The sequence below is a fragment of the Eretmochelys imbricata genome, chromosome 1, assembly GCF_965152235.1.
Source record: "Eretmochelys imbricata isolate rEreImb1 chromosome 1, rEreImb1.hap1, whole genome shotgun sequence".
In the NCBI taxonomy this organism is placed as follows: domain Eukaryota; kingdom Metazoa; phylum Chordata; order Testudines; family Cheloniidae; genus Eretmochelys; species Eretmochelys imbricata.
The window spans coordinates 208,423,357-208,441,835 of NC_135572.1; the positions used below are offsets into that span (position 1 = coordinate 208,423,357).

The following is an 18,479-nucleotide window of genomic DNA, read 5'->3' on the forward strand; positions in this document are numbered from 1 at the left end:
TCAAGGAAATAAAGGCAAGTGTCTTTTCTGCACCTTCCTTGCCTTCAAACCCAGATATTTCTGCTATGTGCTACATGGTGGCAGCTGCATTGCTGTAGAGCAGGATTCTCCTTACCTTTGAGTTTCTGGAGTTCATCCCTCAGGTTGGGGCCGGCATGCACGAAGATGCTCTCAGATACCGCATTCTTATCTGTGAGAGATTCATTGCTGGTGTTTACTATGGCTGTGCAGTTCAATAATGCTACATTTCCTTTCCTGAGGAAACAAAGCCATTGAGTGCAGGTTAGATACACGAATTTGGCACCATAGAAGAAGTGCTTCTTAACTGCTAAAGGGTTATTCTTGCCTTGCTTCATGATACACTGTACTCCTCTATCTCACCCTGCTCATGAGATATGTTCCATAAACAGAAGCTTAGTTTAGAAGAAATTAAGGTTGGTAAAACACTGCATTCTCACAATGAAATCTTAAACAATGAAAAGTCAAGTTTCAAGGGAATTTCTTAACCGTACCCTAATGCCCACGCACCACATATCCAGACTCAGAATCTTCACAGTGAACTTCACTCTACCTTCAACTAGTATGGAGACAGACTACAGGCAACCCAAAATTCTCCCTCACAGTACAACCTTAATTGCAAATTCATGCTTCCCCAATAAACAACACACTGTTCACTTAAGCAGTGAGCTGTAAAGAAGTTCAATATTAAACGGTGAGGGAGATTAATGTATTGTATGTAGCATGTTTGATCATCACGTGGAGGTAGAAGTAAGTCCCTTGCAATGATGTGGAGTCTGTCACTGGAAATGTGCAGTGTAGGCATTAAGATAAAGTTTAGAGGGTCCCAAACTTGACATTTTCTTGCTTTTGAGAATACATAGAGGAGATATTACATGCACCTAATTTTACTTAATATTTTGTTTATGGAATTTCCTGGATTTTTAATATAGCAATGAAGGTCTTATTGTGGTATGATAAGGGAGCAAGGAATCATCCCTGACTTTCCCTAAGGCAAATGGGAATATGGAGGGAACAATTATGTTTGAGGTGGGCGAGGGGGAATATTTGTGAGATCTGGGAGGCCTGGTGGGTCTGTCTCTAGTCTCCCTAATGCCAGTATGATATTACCCCTATTTCTGGAGCCTGTCAAATGCTGCATCTGATCCAGTTGGCCAGCCTTGGCTCCTCAGAGCAGAGGAGCCTCTGTTGAACCTGTAGAGCTCTGATTTTAAAGAAAGCCTTCTAATCACAAACAGGCTATTACTAATACAATGCTGTCTCTTAGTCTTCACACAGTCAACTTAAGTGCATCTATCTGCTGCTGCTCAGAACACTGAAAAGCTACAGCAAAGTGAAAGATGACTAGAATCTGATGAGTTTTCATTGCTACTGTTAAAAAAAACCTGTGGGCAACTGGGAAAATGACAAGAATCTGGTCACTTGCACTCTGATACTTCAAGGGAAAGCTCTAAGTAGGGTCAGAGACAGGAATTGAAGGAAGAAACTGAGGCTCAGAGGGGGAAGGATAGAGCAGCAGTGCCCCAACCCACCCATGCTTGCAACAGCTAGGAGGATCTGGGGTGAACAGGCAGGGATCACTCTCTCTGGCTTTATCCTTCTTCTGTGCAGCAACCAGAAGAGGTTGGAGAAAGGGCTGATCTTCAAATTTACCAGACACCTGCGATCTGGAGGTTCACATGAAAGAGAGACTTGAGCAAAGCCGAGAAATCCCAACCCCACTTCTTAGCAGTTGGTAAAGGGGGATAGCTCTTCACTTTACTGCTGGCCCTGAGGACTTCCCCCACTTTTCATACTTGTCTTCTACTGATAGGGGTAGTCCTCTGGAAATTAGGTGTTGATAAGCGAGAGTGGGTGGGCGAGGCAGAGGAGACGACATAGATGGGGTAAGTTAGTACAAAGAAACACTGTTGAGATAGACACATTTTGGAAGAAGAATATGGAGACAGAATACAACATAAAGAAAGTATATGGAGGCAGAGAGATAGAGAAGGAAAAAAAACCTAACAGACACCAAGGACAGTACAGGAAAAGATACCCCATTATTCTATTATATGAATGCAGAGAATACAAAGTGAGGCAAAACCAGGAAGCACAGAACATAAATCAAGTGCCAGAAAAAACAATAAGTTGTTTGTTTTAAAATTGCATTAAATAGAAAGGTGATTATATATATTGTAGGGACATGCCCACACAAGTAGTACAGAGATGAACCTCATCGGGTCCCTCCACCAGCCTTCATCTAAGACTTTACCTATCCTTTCTCCTCCCAGACTTGACCTATGGCTGTACCTCAAGAGAAAAAAGGAGAAAAAATCCACACCACGTGAAGAGCTTTTTTTGACCATTTTGCTAGGCACTCTGTCATCACTGCATTCGTTACTGTGGCGTCTAAGAAGTCAGAGCTATTTTGAACTTACCACAATATTATTTTTGCATTGATGTCTTTCCTGTATGGGAAAGGTGATCTAATATCAAGTTGGGGTTTTTCAACTTGAGTTTTGAGGGAGTCCAGTTGGTCTGCCTCACTGTAGTCATTCCAGGCTGGCAGAGAATCAATATCCACAAATTGGGAAGGAGCACCCAAGGGATCCATGGAATGGAAACAGCAACTCCTCTTTCCACTACCTCTTCAGCACTCCAGTTCTCACTGGAGTCTTTCTGGTGCTTCAGAGGAGAAAAAAATAGGGTCACAGACCTGGATTTTCACTGAGAACAATTCTAGAAGAGTTAGAGTTTTCATAAAGGAAAGCTGAAGAACAACTAAAGCATTTGCGGGTAGCAATGTAGTTAAGATTCACAGGCTATTTTGTTCACAACCTATCCTCTGTATGGTTTCATTTTTTTATCTCAAAATGTTTGTGCTTGGTCTCAGTACAAAGGTGAATTGTTTTGGAAAGTCTGAGCTAAGATAATTAATCTGTTTTTGAATTATCCAATGGTGAAAAAAACCCCTAATTTTCCACACTATAAAAAAAATTGTTCCAAATGGTTTGTAAACTTGAACCTTAAAAAATGCTGAATCTATAAACTCCACATTTTGCAGATTTGTGGTTCAGCCTAAGAAAGAAAAATCAAATTTGAAGAAAAGTGATTCAGCATTTTAAGTCAAAAACTTAAATTACACACATATATACATATCAGGATAGATTTTTCTTTTCTGACTACCTTTTACATCCAATCCTCCATCCTCCACTGCAAATGAAGTGCTCTTGAAGTCATTTAGAGTTAAGGGTGCTTAGCTTCTCTTAGGATCAGGCCCTTAGTGCTTTAGTAACATTTAAACACTTTAAAAACAAAACAGTCAAATTTGCTTACTCTCTATTTTGCAAAAATCAATAGCGTCTAGTGGACTGTCAGTCACTAATACAAATTAAGATCTATTTCTCCCATGCCCCCTCCAAAGGCTTGGGAAGTTTAGCACTTAAGCTACTGTTCAGTTAATTTTTAACTTTGGGTTAATTTAACTGGTAACAACTTTGAAAATCTCTTATTTCTCATGTAGTCAAAAAGATGCATTTTCCCAGGCCTGCTCTGAATCAGCCGGGACATTCTGTAAAGTCACAAACATTGATAAAGCGACTTGCATGCAGTTTAGCAGTGCTCCTAGATTCATCACTAACACTAATTTCTTATACAGCAGCATTTTCAAATGATGCTTTCTATCATCTGATGAAATAGGCAAATCTGCCTCATCCTAGCAAATGATCACCTAGCCTCCATTATGCACATCTTTTTCAACTCCTGTCTGGACTACAGCAATGCAATATACCTGGACACAAAGCCCTCAGGAAACTCCAAATAGTACAGAAAACTACAGCACATCTCCTCAATAACCTGCACTACAGCAAACACAAGCAGAATATGAAGGTCAAGGTCTTGTTCCTTACCTTCAAGTAAATTACTCCTGGAGGAATTCTGCACCACTGCGTATGCACAGAATTTATGCCCCTCATAGATTTCTTTGCTTCCCTTCAGAAAAATGACTTTCTAACAGGAAAGCAAAGGGAAGCCACAAGAGTGGTCATGTGACCCTCCCCAAGCATGTTTCAGGTGCCCAGGGCAGCCGGCAGAGAGGTAAATCACTGTGTGACAGGGACAGACTGGAGAAGACCTGGCTGGTGGCTCCTACCCTGCACTGGGCTCAGTTGCTAGTCCCGGCTGAGCTGGGGAGGACAGGACTTCCTCTTCCCCCGCACAGCATCCGGGGCCATGTCAGACCCATCCCAACATTTCTCTCTCCCCCAGGTGCAGGAAGGTCTGCAAACTCCTCATCACCCTGCTTCCTGCACCCATCGCTCCTCAGCTGTAGAGCGAAGGATCACTGTAGAGTTGCTCTCTTATCTGCCCAACCCCTGTGCATCCAGACCCCCTCATACCAAACCCACCTGCTGAGCCTCATCCCCCCAACGAGCCCCACTCCCACTGCACCTGGACCACTCCAACGAGCCACCCGCACCTGGATCTCCCTGCACTGAGCCCCAACCAGCTGCACCTGGATCCCCATCCCACTGAGCCCCACTCCCCCAGCATTTGGACCCCCTAACTGAGCTTCCCACACCCAGACCCCCCCTGCCAAGCTCTAGCCCCCACACACCCAGATCCCCCCCCCCATCTTCACCTGGACCTCCCTGCAAAGTGCCACTACCCTTACACCCAGAACCCCCAACAAGCCCCTGTGCATCAAGATCCCTCCCACACCCAGATCCCTACCCATATTGCCTCAAACAGAACCCTCTCAACCCACACCTGGATCCCCCCACACCAAGCCCCTCTGCACTTGGATCCTGCCTTGCTGACCCTGCCTACCCATACCTGGTGCACCTGGCACAGACAGGCAGGGCCCTGCGGTGTTTCTGGGGCAGGACTGGGTGCAGCTTCACCACTGAGTCTGCGTCCCAAGGGGGAGGGAAACTACATCGTGATCTCCCATCTCTGTGCAGCTGGTGGCCTGTGCTCCCCAATGCCATGCTGGAGCATCCACGTTTACTTGACAAATAAAATTTGCAGAATTTTAAAATATCGTCAGCAGAATTTTTAATTTTTGGTGCAGAATGCCCTCAAGAGTAAGTATTTAAAGGCCTGGACCCAGCGTACCTAAAACTATGGGATGAAGGCCATGTTTCATAACTCTGCTCCTCAGACACAATGGAATGCTACTCAATAAGGGTAAAGCTGGTTGTGTAGAAGACAGTTTCTTGGGGTCTAGTCCCAGACTGTGGAATGAACTAACACAGGAACTAAGGCTCATCCCAAAACATCACTTTCTTCCGCTCCAAGTGCAAGGTGCACTTCTTTGATCTTATCTTCTCTAACAGACAAACAGCAGCATGTACACTAAAATAAAAATCCCAAAGCAAACCGAAACCAATACACCAGAGCAACTAGCACCACAGCAGCTACTGGCATGTTGAACTGAGAGACAAACATGAACCAGTGAGAAAAACTGTTCAGAACCCCATGAGAAAATAAATAGTACTATACTACGTGGCAGTCTACCATTGAATTAAGACAGACGCTTGGGATGAAACCTCAAATGCACTGAAGCCCTTAGAAACTTGTATCCGTTTCTGACTGCGATCCAAAGTTTGTTCTTTTTGCACAAGTATACATACTTGTTGCGTCACTGAAGCAGGTGGTACATTCCACACGAGTAGAAAGATTAATAAAAACCAGAAGGGAAGCAGGAAAAAGGCAACAGAAACACTTACTGGGAAGAGGGACATATTTGAAAGGAAAGATTAAGAGTTGAAAATATATAGTTTGGCAAAATAATAAATACTGGGGTGGCAGGCATGATAAGTCTAACAGTGAGACCGATACAAAGCAAGGAGGAAGAGAAATTGCGTTAGGTGATACGTAAGGTAAGGTGCAAATAGGAAAACTTTTAGGAAAACAAAAGCAGAAAAGTTAGACGGAATAATGGGAAACATTAGCCCTGGTCATTTCTCTCTTAGGAGAGTCTTTCACGAGAAGCAAGTGAAGTCAGTGACTGACAAGGTCTTCCGGACCGAGAGCCCATCCCTTTGTTTCGGTCTGCGTGCAGCTTCACGCCTATTTGCCTCGGGAAGGGGGGGGGGTTAACCCCCCCCCCCATACGCGTCTTGACCTTTCCCGAGATGCCTCGCACGACGGAGAGCGGACAACAGCTGCCCCGGCGAGAACAGGGGCTGTGCCCCAGCGAAGGGCCAGCCCCGGACAGGGATCCCTCCCCCAGGGGCCTCGCCGAGCGCAGATGGCAGGAACCGAAGGACGCTCCTGGACAAACGCTCGGAGCTTTTCTCAGCGCCCTAAAGCAAGGGACACAGAGACTCCCCCTCCCCCGCCGCGCCGGCAGGGACACGGGCCCCGCAACCCAACGGACGCGGAGGAGCGGTTCCAGGCCGCGCGGCTGCAGCGGGGTTGGGAGGGTGTCACAGAGCGACCGGCCCCGCCCGGGCCCCTCAGCACAGAACAGCGACCCCACCCTGCCTAGCAACGTCCGCTCAGGGAGCTCCCCCTTAGCAACGGGCCCCAGCGCCATCCCGTGTCCAACCGCTCGCTCGTGCCCCTCTCGCCGCGGATCACCCCTCACTCACGGGCCGGCCCTGCTGCCCCCATCCGGCGAGAGGGTCCCAGGGGTAGCAGTCGACTCAGCAACATCACCCCGGAAATGGGCACTGAGGCTGGCTTCCCCCCCCCTTCCGCTTCCGGATCAAAGCCGACCAATCCCGCACCGAACAGCCGGGGTGAGGTGAGATCCTGCGTCACTTCCGCCGGGACGTTGAACGGCGCGGCCGTTGCCCTCCCGTGCGGAGCGAGAGACGGTATCTGCGCGCGAGTGACCAGCAGAGCCACGTGGGGGCGGTGAGCGCGGGCCCGGCGCGTGGCGGGGGCGGGCTTTGGGTCTTACGGCGAACGCGGCGTGGCAGCGCCTCCCCCGCCCGCTCGCCCCTTCCCTAGCGGGGTCGGCGGCCCCTGCCTGGCCGGCGCTGCCGGGCCTCGATCCCAGAGGAGCCGGAGCTAGGGGCGCTGCCGCACCCTGGGCTTGAAGTGGTTCCGGTCCCTCTGCTAGGTTTACAGTTTGGTTCAATGGCGCCCAGCTCCCCCCGCACTGAGCACGTTGTTCCCGCGCCCCTGCTCATTGCCGCCCCGGCAACCGGGCCCTGCCGCTCGCGAGCCGGCATAGGTGGCGCCCAGGAGCGACCCCTCAGCCGCGGGGCGCGGCTTTGGCAGCGTGGCGGGTCAGAGCGGCTGTTGGATCCTCTGGGAGGAAAAAATAACCCCAAGCCCAGCAGTGCTTCTTGGGAAGGAGAAATCAGGGCAGTAGCGATGGTGGGGGCGGGGGGGGGGAAGGGAACACAAAGTCGGCGTGACTGTGCAGTGCGATAAGGCGGGTGGAAAGCGAAGGTAGCGTTGAGCTGCGTGTGTAGAGGCATCAGGGAGGGGAGAGCAGGGGGGAGGCCTCATCTAGAATATTGCATTTGGTTCTAGGTTCGGTGTTTATGAAAAGATTTAAAAACAGAATATGTATAACAATGGTGCGATGACAAAGAAGGAGCATGGTAATTCCCTGTAAATACTTGTAGGGTGGCAATTATAGTTCCCAAAGTGGGAATAATTAAGAGTAATGGGAGTAATTGTGCAAAGAAAAATGTAGTCTGAATAATGGAAAAACTTAGCGCAGTCTGGCACACTGTGGGGTAGTCTCCCAAGGGAAGTGTTGAGAACCCCTTTGTTTTTAATGTTTGTCCTCTCCAGTTTAAATAATACTAGAAAAAGTTCTGTGGGTCCACTTTTCCTCTAGTGTCATACAGCAGGTCTTTTCCAGCCTTAATTTCTCTTTATACATGAAATTCTTCTCAGTGTTTCTTGTCTTCTGTTTATATCCAGGTCAGCTCCCACCTGGGTCTGGAAATTGCACCATGGGTCTCACAAAGCAATATCTGCGCTACACAGCTGGTGCGTTGTTTGGAGTGATTGCTAGCCAGAAAGGCAACGTCGTCTATGTGGCCCTGCGGGGTGAAAAGGGCCGCTATGTGGCAGTGCCAGCATGTGAGCATGTCTTCATCTGGGACACCCGGAAAGGCGAGAAGGTGATGAGCTGGTTTCCCCCATTGTGAACCAGAATGGGATGACGCTGCTGTGTTGTATGGCAAGTGAGACTAGAAAACTGTAGCTGCGTGAGTTATCTTTGCTGGGAGCTCCCCATGCAGAGAGATCAAATAAACATAGAAATAGTGGCTTCTAATATGCCACTTTAGTATCATCTGCAACCTTTGCCGCCTCACTGCTTACCCCTTTCTCCAGATCATTTATGAATAAGTTGAATAGAATTGGTCTTAGGACTGACCCTTGGGGAACACCGCTAGTTACCCCTCTCCATTCTGAAAATTTACCATTTATTCCTACCCTTTGTTCCCTGTCTTTTAACCAGTTCTCAGTCCATGAAAGGATCTTCCCTCATATCCCATGGCAACTTAATTTATGTAAGAGCCTTTGACAAAGGCTTTCTGGAAATCTAAGTACACTATGTCCACTGGATCTCCCTTGTCCACATGTTTGTTGACCCCTTCAGAGAACTCTAATAGATTAGTAAAACATGATTTTCCTTTACAGAAACCATGCTGACTTTTGCCCAGCAATTTATGTTCTTCTATGTGTCTGACGGTTGTATTCTTTACTATTGTTTCAACTAACTTGTCCAGTACTGACGTTAGACTTACTGGTCTGTAATTGCCAGAATCTCCTCTAGAGCCCTTTTAAAATATTGGTGCTACATTAGCTATCTTCCAGTCATTGGATACAGAAGCTGATTTAAAGGACAGGTTACAAACCATAGTTAATAGTTCCGCAATTTCACATTTGAGTTCTTTCAGAACTCTTGGGTAAATATGATCTGTTCCCGGTGACTTGTTACTGTTAAATTTCTCAATTAATTCCAGAACTTCCTCTAGTGACACTTCAGTCTATGACAATTCCTCAGATTTTTCACCTACAAAGGACAGCTCAGGTTTGGGAATCTCCCTAACATCCTCAGCCTTGAAGACTGAAGCAAAAAATTCATTTAGTTTCTCTGTAATGACTTTATCATCTTTAAGTGCTCCTTTTGTATCTCGATTGTCCAGGGGCCCCACTGGTTGTTTAGTAGGCTTCCTGCTTCTGATGTACTTAAAAACATTTTGTTATTACCTTTTGAGTTTTTGGCTAGCTGTTCTTCAAACTCCTTTTTGACTTTTCTTATTACATTTTTACACTTAATTTGGCAGTGTTTATGCTCCTTTCTATTTACCTCACTAGGATTTGACTCCCACTTTTTAAAAGATGCCTTTTTATCTCTCACTGCTTCTTTTACACGGTTGTTAAGCCACGGTGGCTCTTTTTTAGTTTTTACTGTGTTTTTTAATTTGGGGTATACATTTAAGTTGAGCCTCTATTATGTTGTCTTTGAGAAGTGTCCATGTAGTTTGCAGGGATTTCACTCTAGTCACTGTACCTTTTAATTTCTGTTTAACTAACCTCCTAATTTTTGCATAGTTCCCCTTTCTGAAATTAAAAGCCACAGCATTGGGCTGTTGAGGTGTTCTTCCCATCGCAGGAACATTAAACGTTTATTATATTATGGTCACTATTTCCAAGTGGTCCTGTTAGTTACCTCTTGGACCAGATCCAGCGCTCCACTGAGGACTAAATCGAGAATTGCCTCTCCCCTTGTGGGTTCCTGTACCAGTTGCTCCAAGAAGTAGTCATTTAAAGTATCGAGAAATTTTGTGTCTGCATTTTATCCTGAGGTGACATGTGCCCAGTCAATATGGGGATAATTGAAATCCTCCACTATTACTGAGTTCTTTATTTTGATAGCCTCTCTAATCTCCCTTAGCATTTCATCATCACTATCACTGTCCTGGTCAGATGGTCGATAATAGATCCCTATTATACTATTATATTCTTATTAGAGCATGGAATTACTATCCATAGAGATTCTGTGGAACATATGGATTCATTTAAGATTTTTACTTGATTTGATTCTGCATTTTCTTTCACATATAGTGCCTCTGTCCTTCAATATATTTTGTACCCCAGAATGATTGTGTCCCATTGATTATCCTCACTCCACCAGGTTTCTGTGGTGCCTAGTATATCAATATCCTCCTTTAACACGAGGTACTCTAGTTCACCCATCTTATTATTTAGACTTCTAGCATTTGTGTACAAGCACTTTAAAAACTTGTCACTGTTTATTTGTCTGCCCTTTTCTGATGTGTCAGATTTATTTTTTATGTGAATGTTTCTCGTCTGATCTGGCCCGTACTTTATCCTCTTCCATCCTTTCCTGACTAAAACCTAGAGAATCTTTATCAATAGCAGGGGTGGGCAAACTTTTTGGGCCGAGGGCCACATCTGAGTGGGGAAATGGTATGCAGGCCAGGGGGCTGGGGTGCGGGGGGGGGGCGTGTGGGAGTGGGTGCAGTGTGCAGGAATAGGCTCAGGGCAAGGGATTGGGGCAGAGGAGGGGTACGGGTGTATGAGGAGGCTCAGGGAAGGGGGTTGGGGTGCAGAGTACAGGAGGGCGCTCAGGGGAGGGGTGCAGGAGGGGTGTGGACTGCAGGAGGAAGCTCAGGGCAGGGGGTTGGGGTGCAGGCAGGGTGCGATGGGGCTCAGGGCAGGGGGTTGGGGTGCAGGCAGGGTGCGATGGGGCTCAGGGCAGGGGGTTGGGGTGCAGGCAGGGTGCGATGGGGCTCAGGGCAGGGAGTTGGGGGGTGGGTGCAGGAAGAGTTTGGGCTCCAGCCCAGCTCTGCTTACCTAAAGTGGCTCCGGGGTGGCAGCGGCATGCACCAGGGCCAGGGCAGGCTCCCTCCATGCCTGCCCTGGCCCCACCCCTCCGGGAAGCGACTGGAACCATGTCCCTGTGCAGCCCCTGGGGGGAGGGGTGGGGCACAGGGCTCTGTGCGCTGCCCTTGCCACATCTCCAGGTACCTCCCCCGAAGCTCCCATTGGCCACAGTTCCCTGTTCCCGGCCAATGGGAGCTGCGGAGGGCGGTGCCTGGAGGCAAGGGCCATGCATGGAGCCCTCTGTTTGCCCCTCACCCCCGGGGCCCAGGGACATGGTGCCAGCCACTTCTGAGAGCGGCGTGGGGCCTGCAGCACCATGGGGGGCAATCCCGTGGGCCGTTGTTTGCCCACCCTGATCAATAGACTCGCCTTTCAGAGAAGTCTCTGTCTGATCCACGTGCTCTGCTGCAGCAATCGGCATTCACCCGTCTCTTAGTTTAAAAACTGCTCTGCAACCTTTTTATTGTTAAGTGCCAGCTGTCTGAATCCACTTTGGTTTAGGTGGAGCCCATCCTTCTTGTATAGGCTCCCCCATCCCAAAAGTTTCCCCAGTTCCTAATAAAATCGAAAGCCCTTCTCTCTACACTATAATCTCATCCACCCATTGGGACTCTGAAGCTCTGCCTGCCTGGCCCTGCGCGTGGAACTGGAAGCATTTCTGAGAATGCCACCATGGAGGTCCTGGATTTCAGTATCTTTCCTAGCAGCCTAAATTTGGCCTCCAGGACGTCTCTCCTTCCCTTCCCTATGTCATTGGTACCTACATGTACCACGACCACCGGCTCCTCCCCAGCACTGCACATAAGTCTATCTAGCTGCCTCAAGAGATCCGCATCCTTCGCGCCAGGCAGGCAAGTCACCGTACGGTTCTCCTGGTCATCACAAACCCAGCTATCTATGTTTCTAATGATCGAATCTCCCATTACTAACATCTGTCTTTTCCTAATGACTGGAGTTCCCTCCCCTGGAGAGGTAACCTCAGTGCAAGAGGATACCCCAGCATCATCGGGAAGGAGGGCCCCAACCATGGGAAGGTTTCCCTCTGTTCTGGTTGACTGCTCTCTTTCTCTGAGCCTTTCATCCTCCTTAACAGCGCAGGGACTGTCTGACCGGAGGTGAGACAAATCTACAGTGTCCCGGAAAGCCACATCAGCATACCTCTCTGCCTCCCTTAGCTCCTCCAGTTCCACCACCCTGGCCTCCAGAGCCCGTATGTGGTCTCTGAAGGCCAGGAGCTCCTTGCACCGAATGCACACATATGCCACCCGCCCACAGGGCAGGTAATCATACATGCTATACTGAGCACAATAAACAGGATAGCCCCCACTCTGCTGCTCGGCTTCTGCCTGCATTCTCTCCTACAGCTACCTAGGTTAATGATAGGATTTTTGTTTAAATCAAGAAGTTTTGATTATAGTTTAGTTTAAAGGTTTTAAAGAATGGCTAGTGTACCTCACCCCTTCCCACTCCCCTTCCAAACTCCCTCTCAAAACTCCCTGTTAGTGGTCTCTGGTTGCTCACTGCTTTATAAAGCCTTGGCCTTTCTGATAGTCCCACCCCCGACTAAGGCTCAGCCAATGAGAAGAGGCTTCTAGATTTCAAACCTTGTTTAGAAGCTCACAGCTTCCAACTGACGGCCACGGCACACAGGCCTTCAAACAGACAGACAAACACAAGCTCAGCACACAGCAGATAACCCACAAACACTCACTACAGACAGCCACTTACCCCAAGGGTCCCGTATTTGCTCCTCCTTCACCTCTCAAAACTCCCTGTTAGCGTACCCTGTGGGGGGACCTTTCCTACGCAAAACGTAACTGATCCTGATTCTTTCCTTTGATCTTAAATAATTTATTCAGGTAGAAAGGAGTATGAGTCAGTCCCACTGAGCCATTCTTCCTTGTTACTCTAGAGTTGAGTATGAGATTTGAAGCTCCACTGTTGACATTGCAGAGCATCACAAAGGGACATGAGTACTGCTTCAAATAACACATTAAACCCAGAGCTACACTATCACAGTGCTTTAGGGGTCTTTTGGAATGCTGAACTCATGTACACCCTATGGAAAAAAAATAATTCAGTTGTATGCCTAAGAGGAGCTGGAATGGAAAGGAATTGTCCTGTGAAGAAATTTGAAATGCCTTTTTTACTAGCAAGCAAGAGGAGTCACTGTCTAGCTGTTAGACTTCTGGGTTCTAGTCCTCGTTGCACCCTGATTTGCTATTTGGCCTGGTGAAGTCATGTCCCCTCTCCATGCCTCAGTTTCCACATTTTTAAAACTACGATAATGGTATTCCTTCATTTCAGTAGCAGATTGTGAGGAATGAGTTTCTAAAGTACTGGGGGTCCTCAGATGGAAGTCCTGATAGACAAAGTATTTTCTTCCTTCTGTCCCCTGTGGGTGTTTCTAGCTCTGACATGTCACAAACACCTTGTCTTCTGAAAATTGCAGGTTCTCATCCTTCAGGGTCTCAAGCAAGAGGTCACTTCTCTCTGCCCATCCCCAGATGGGTTGCATTTGGCTGTTGGATATGAGGATGGATCAATCCGTGTCTTCAGCCTCCTAAGTGGTGAAGGGAATGTCACTTTCAATGGACATAAGGCTGCAGTTATGACTCTGCAGTATGATCATCTGGGAGGCAGACTGGTGTCTGGCTCAAAGGTGAGAGTTGGTAGGACAAGCCAAGTCTGGAGGTCAGTTCTTTCATAATCAGGGAGGACTAGCTGTTTTGTGGAGATGACTTGTAGATGTGGCCACAGTTAAGAGGCCTGGCTGGGAAGGGGTGGATGGTGCACTGGAATAGCTGGAGGAGTGGTAGTGAGAGGATCTGGGTCAGATTCACAGCTGAGTTGCATCACAGATCTTTATTGAAGGGCCGAAGACTGGAATAGGAAGGGGTGCTATAGATCAGGACTAAGGTGAATTAGCAGACCTGTGCATGGGGGAGTATAGAGCTGGAATGGTGGGGGTGCTGCAGGTTGGGCATGAGGTACATCAGCAGAACAGTTCATAGAGATCCCAGGACTGGAATAGCAGGGGGGCTGCAGACAGGGACTGAAGTACTTGGGCAGAACTGTTGAAGACAGGGGGTTTGCTAGTCTGAAACAGCAGGGGCTGCTTCATGCCAATACTAAGGAGCATTTGTAGAGGTGCATATATGTGTGCGGGGAGAACAACTCCTGGCTTTATGAGCCCTTCAGTGCGTACTAAAACTCAAATTTAGGGGAAAGCAGACTCTGCCTGTCTAAGGTAGTGTATTGGGTCTCATAGCAGAAGATTCTGACGATGTCCACCCTTTGGTGATGTCCCTTTCCTTTCAGGACACAGACGTCATTGTGTGGGATGTCATCAATGAGAGTGGGTTGTACCGGCTGAGGGGGCACAAGGATGCTGTCACACAGGCACTCTTCTTGAGAGAGAAGAACCTCCTGGTTACCAGGTACACTGCACTGCTGAGTTTGCTGAATTGAGGATTCAAGGCTTTACTCATGTATCGCGTCATGTCAAAACTTATGGACTTAACACAAAGAAGTGAAAAGTTAGATTTTCTAGATGGTGCTCCTTTCTCAGAATGAACACATTCTTAATAAGCTTTTTTTAAAAAGCCTTATAACACCACAACCTTAACTGTGAGCCAGAGACTTTTTAAAATACAATTGTTATCTTGATATGTAAATGGTTTTTAAAGAATACCACTAAGTGGGAAATACCAGCTAATGAGACACTCACTTTAAAAATAATTATTCTCTGAATAGTTTTTAATCTACTGTTAAATGTGGTACCTGAGATTACTATAACAGAGGATATGTCTGTACTGCATCCCATCATGGCTGGACAGATGTGCTAGCTCTGCTTGAGCTAGCATGCTAAAAAGAGCAATGTAGCACAGCTGGTGGCTTGGGCTAGTCACCTGAGTACATACCCAGGAGGTCTGGGTGAGTATGTGCTCAAATATGCTCCCAGCTGCAGTGTAGATGTACCATGAGATTAGCAGTATGTTTACAGAATGCATTTGACAGTACTTTGCGTAAAGTCACTTTTGCTTTTTCCCCTGTGTAATCAATTGGATTCCCTTTTGCTTGTGAATCTTTCACACAGTAATAGCACAGAAAAATAAATTTTAAAAATAGGCAAATGATTATAGAACCATGGAAATCAATAGGGAGACATGGGTACATGTAGTACCTGAACTGACTTTTAACTCCTCTTAACATTCACTAGCTTTAAAGATGACAGTGTTGCTTGGCATGAGAATTCTTTGATGAAATTCTTTTAAGAATGTTTTATTAGATTTATGTATCAGTTCAATAGAAAAAGTGTATTACATCAATTTAGGGTAAAAGGATGCCGGTAACTTTTATTTTTCAGATTATTGATGAAATAATAGTGTGTGTTTGGGGAGTCTGGTGGCACCTTAAAGACTAACAGATTTATTTGGGCATAAGCTTTCGTGGGTAAAAAAACACTTCTTCAGATGCACGGCTACCCCTCTGATACTTGTTTATTTGGGGATAGAGTTAAAGCTGTGTTGTGAAGACATATGCACTTGGTTGGTAGTTTATAAAATGGCTTAATTTTCTGAATATTACTTTCTTTAATGTTGGTAAATAGTTCTTAATTTTAAAATAAGGATGGAGATGCTTGGGCAAGATATGCCCTATTCCTCATAACAAAAAGGAATATCAGCCTTAAACATAGCTGTGACTCCTTATTTAAAGCTGATTTTTATTTTTCCATCAGAGATTTGACCTCTTTGTTATGAAAACTACAGTATATTCTTACCCAATCATTCAGCGTTTACTGAGTACGGCATTTTTTTGACCATTTACAAGTAAACTTAACTCATGTAATAGTTTGTGTTAAAAGTAATTTAAAAACAAGTCCTTTAAGAAATTTAGTGCTTGGAGTCAGACCTTTTTCATCCTGAATTATCTTAAAAATGGAATGGTAACTTAAAACTTTTCATATTGTTAAAACTTGTTAGGGACATTAGGTTGTAATTAAGATAGTTATTAATAGTTCTTGTCTTTAACTGTTGTTCTACTCTACAGACAGAGCCAGGTCAACAGCTCAGATTACTTTTAACTGGGGCCATCATGATGTTGGCAGTAACCATATCAATTGCTACCCTTCCTAATTTTTATGCTACAATTCTGTTGGTTGTAGTGAGTCACTGGTATGATGGGCGATTGGACACATGTCAGAAGTTCTCATTGGTAGATTATTTGGCCAGAACTGTCGTTGCTCTGAAAGATTCTGTGATTGCATTTGGGCATCTGTGCTTGAAAGGCTCCCGATAATACTACACCCTTGGCCCTACTACATACTGAGGCAGGAGGTGGTAAAGTGCAGACACAAGGGACGGGGCTCCGTACATCCTCTCTTTGCACAATGCTGGTCTAACAGCACTCCTCTTCTCCATCCAGCCCATGCACATCTCCTCACATATGGCCATTTCCCTGGTCCTCTCGGTTCCCTATATTGGTGTTTCCTGGTATTGGAGGAGCTCTGTGGAGTGCGGGGGGGGAGGGAGGGGAAATGTGGGGGCAGGGAGAAGCAAGGTCCCAATGTCTTTGCTTATGCATCAGCTCCCCCCCCCACACTAGTGCTGGCTCAATGTGCAGTGGAGCTTAAGGTATGTCTACATTGCAAGTGAAGGTACATTTAATCTAGCAAACATGGGTAACAGCAGTGTAGATGTAGCGACCTGACTGTATACCCAGGCTTCTTGTCAGGCTTGTATGTGTGTTGCTACCTCTTCCTGGTGCCCAAGCTACCAAATCATCATTACAGCTGTTACCCACAGGTATATCTATCCATGCTACAATCACAGTGTAGAGGTGCCCTGAGGTAGCCATGCCAAGGAGAACCTTTAATGTGATGGTGTTTTGACAAAAAAACTCCCGTTGATATTAGTGGAAATAGAATTGGGCCTGGAATTAGACAAAGTAATTGCTAATAATTTTTTACTTTATTACAACCAGGGCTGTCGATTAATTGCCGTTAACTCACACGATTAACTCAAAAAAATTAATTGCGATTAATTGCACTGTTAAACAATGGGTTTCAGAATAACAGCCGTGTTAGTCTGTATTCGCAAAAAGAAAAGGAGTACTTGTGGCACCTTAGAGACTAACCAATTTATTTGAGCATAAGCTTTCGTGAGCTACAGCTCACTTCATCGGATGCATACTGTGGAAACTGCAGAAGACATTATATACACGGAGACCATGAAACAATACCTCCTCCCACCCCACTCTCCTGCTGGTAATAGCTTATCTAAAGTGCTCACTGTCCTTACAATTTCCACGGTATGCATCTGATGAAGTGAGCTGTAGCTCACGAAAGCTCATGCTCAAATACATTGGTTAGTCTCTAAGGTGCCACAAGGACTCCTTTTCTTTTTGCGAATACAGACTAACACGGCTGTTACTCTGAAACCTGTCCTTACAATGTGTATGATAATCAAGTTGGGCCATTTCCAGCACAAATCCAGGTTTTCTCACCCTCCACCCCCCCAATACACAAACTCACACTCCTGCTGGTAATAGCCCATCCAAAGTGACCACTCTCTCTTTACAATGTGTATGATAATCAAGGTGGGCCATCATACACATTGTAAAGAGAGTGGTCACTTTGGATGGGCTATTACCAGCAGGAGTGTGAGTTTGTGTATTGGGGGGGTGGAGGGTGAGAAAACCTGGATTTGTGCTGGAAATGGCCCAACTTGATTATCACACACATTGTAAGGACAGTGAGCACTTTAGATAAGCTATTACCAGCAGGAGAGTGGGGTGGGAGGAGGTATTGTTTCATGGTCTCTGTGTATATAATGTCTTCTGCAGTTTCCACAGTATGCATCCGATGAAGTGAGCTGTAGCTCACGAAAGCTTATGCTCAAATAAATTGGTTAGTCTCTAAGGTGCCACAAGTACTCCTTTTCTTTTTACTGTTAAACAATAGAATATCAACTGAAATTTAGTAAATATTTTGGATGTTTTTCTATATTTTCAAATATCTGTTTCAATTACAACACAGAATACAAAGTGTACAGTGCTCATTTTATATTTTTTATTACAAATATTTGCACTCTAAAAAGATAAAAGAAATTGTATTTTTCAATTCACCTCATACAAGTACTGTAGTGCAATATCTTTATCATGGAAATGTAACTTACAAATGTAGGGTTTTTTGTTACATAACTGCACTCAAAAATAAAACAATGTAAAACTTTAGAGCCTGCAAGTCCGCTCATCCTACTTCTTGTTCAGCCAATCACTAACAGAAATACGTTCGTTTACATTTACGGGAGATATTGCTGCCCACTTCTTAATTACAGTGTCATCTGAAAGTGAGAATAGGCATTCGCATGGCGCTGTTGTAGCTGGCGTCACAATATATTTATGTGCCAGATGTGTTAAAGATTCATATGCCTCTTCATGCTTTGGCCATTGTTCCAGAGGACATGCTTCCATGCTGATGGTGCTTGTTTAAAAAATGTGTTAATTAAATTTGTGACTGAACTCCTTGGGGGAGAATTGTATGTCTCCTGCTCTGTTTTACCTGCATTCTGCCATATATTTCATGTTATAGCAGTCTCAGATGATGACCCACGACACGTTCATTCTAAGAACACTTTCATTGCAAT

General features: G+C 45.8%; 2 protein-coding genes across 7 annotated transcripts in view; one reads left to right on the forward strand and one right to left on the reverse strand.

The window, feature by feature from the left end:
* The window catches only part of GDAP2 (ganglioside induced differentiation associated protein 2), a 43,744-nt gene extending 37,045 nt beyond the window's left edge, over window positions 1-6,699 (reverse strand). For 2 of the 3 annotated variants that reach the window (XM_077823202.1, XM_077823183.1), the window contains exons 1-3: window positions 6,597-6,699; window positions 2,439-2,685; window positions 116-255 (exon numbers count right to left, since the gene is read on the reverse strand). In XM_077823202.1, coding sequence (XP_077679328.1) covers window positions 116-255; window positions 2,439-2,614 — 316 coding nt within the window. In that variant the 5' untranslated portion in view covers window positions 2,615-2,685; window positions 6,597-6,699. The remainder of the gene's footprint in view (window positions 1-115; window positions 256-2,438; window positions 2,686-6,596) is intronic. The other variant, XM_077823192.1, reaches the window with a different exon arrangement.
* Window positions 6,700-6,775: 76 nt separating this feature from the next.
* WDR3 (WD repeat domain 3) overlaps window positions 6,776-18,479 on the forward strand; it is a 42,179-nt gene continuing 30,475 nt past the window's right edge. The window contains exons 1-4 of one of the 4 annotated variants that reach the window (XM_077823233.1): window positions 6,776-6,864; window positions 7,891-8,093; window positions 13,283-13,492; window positions 14,152-14,270. In XM_077823233.1, coding sequence (XP_077679359.1) covers window positions 7,923-8,093; window positions 13,283-13,492; window positions 14,152-14,270 — 500 coding nt within the window. In that variant the 5' untranslated portion in view covers window positions 6,776-6,864; window positions 7,891-7,922. Of the gene's footprint in view, window positions 6,865-7,464; window positions 7,563-7,890; window positions 8,094-13,282; window positions 13,493-14,151; window positions 14,271-18,479 lie in introns of those variants that run through there. The other 3 variants (XM_077823242.1, XM_077823215.1, XM_077823224.1) reach the window with 3 other exon arrangements.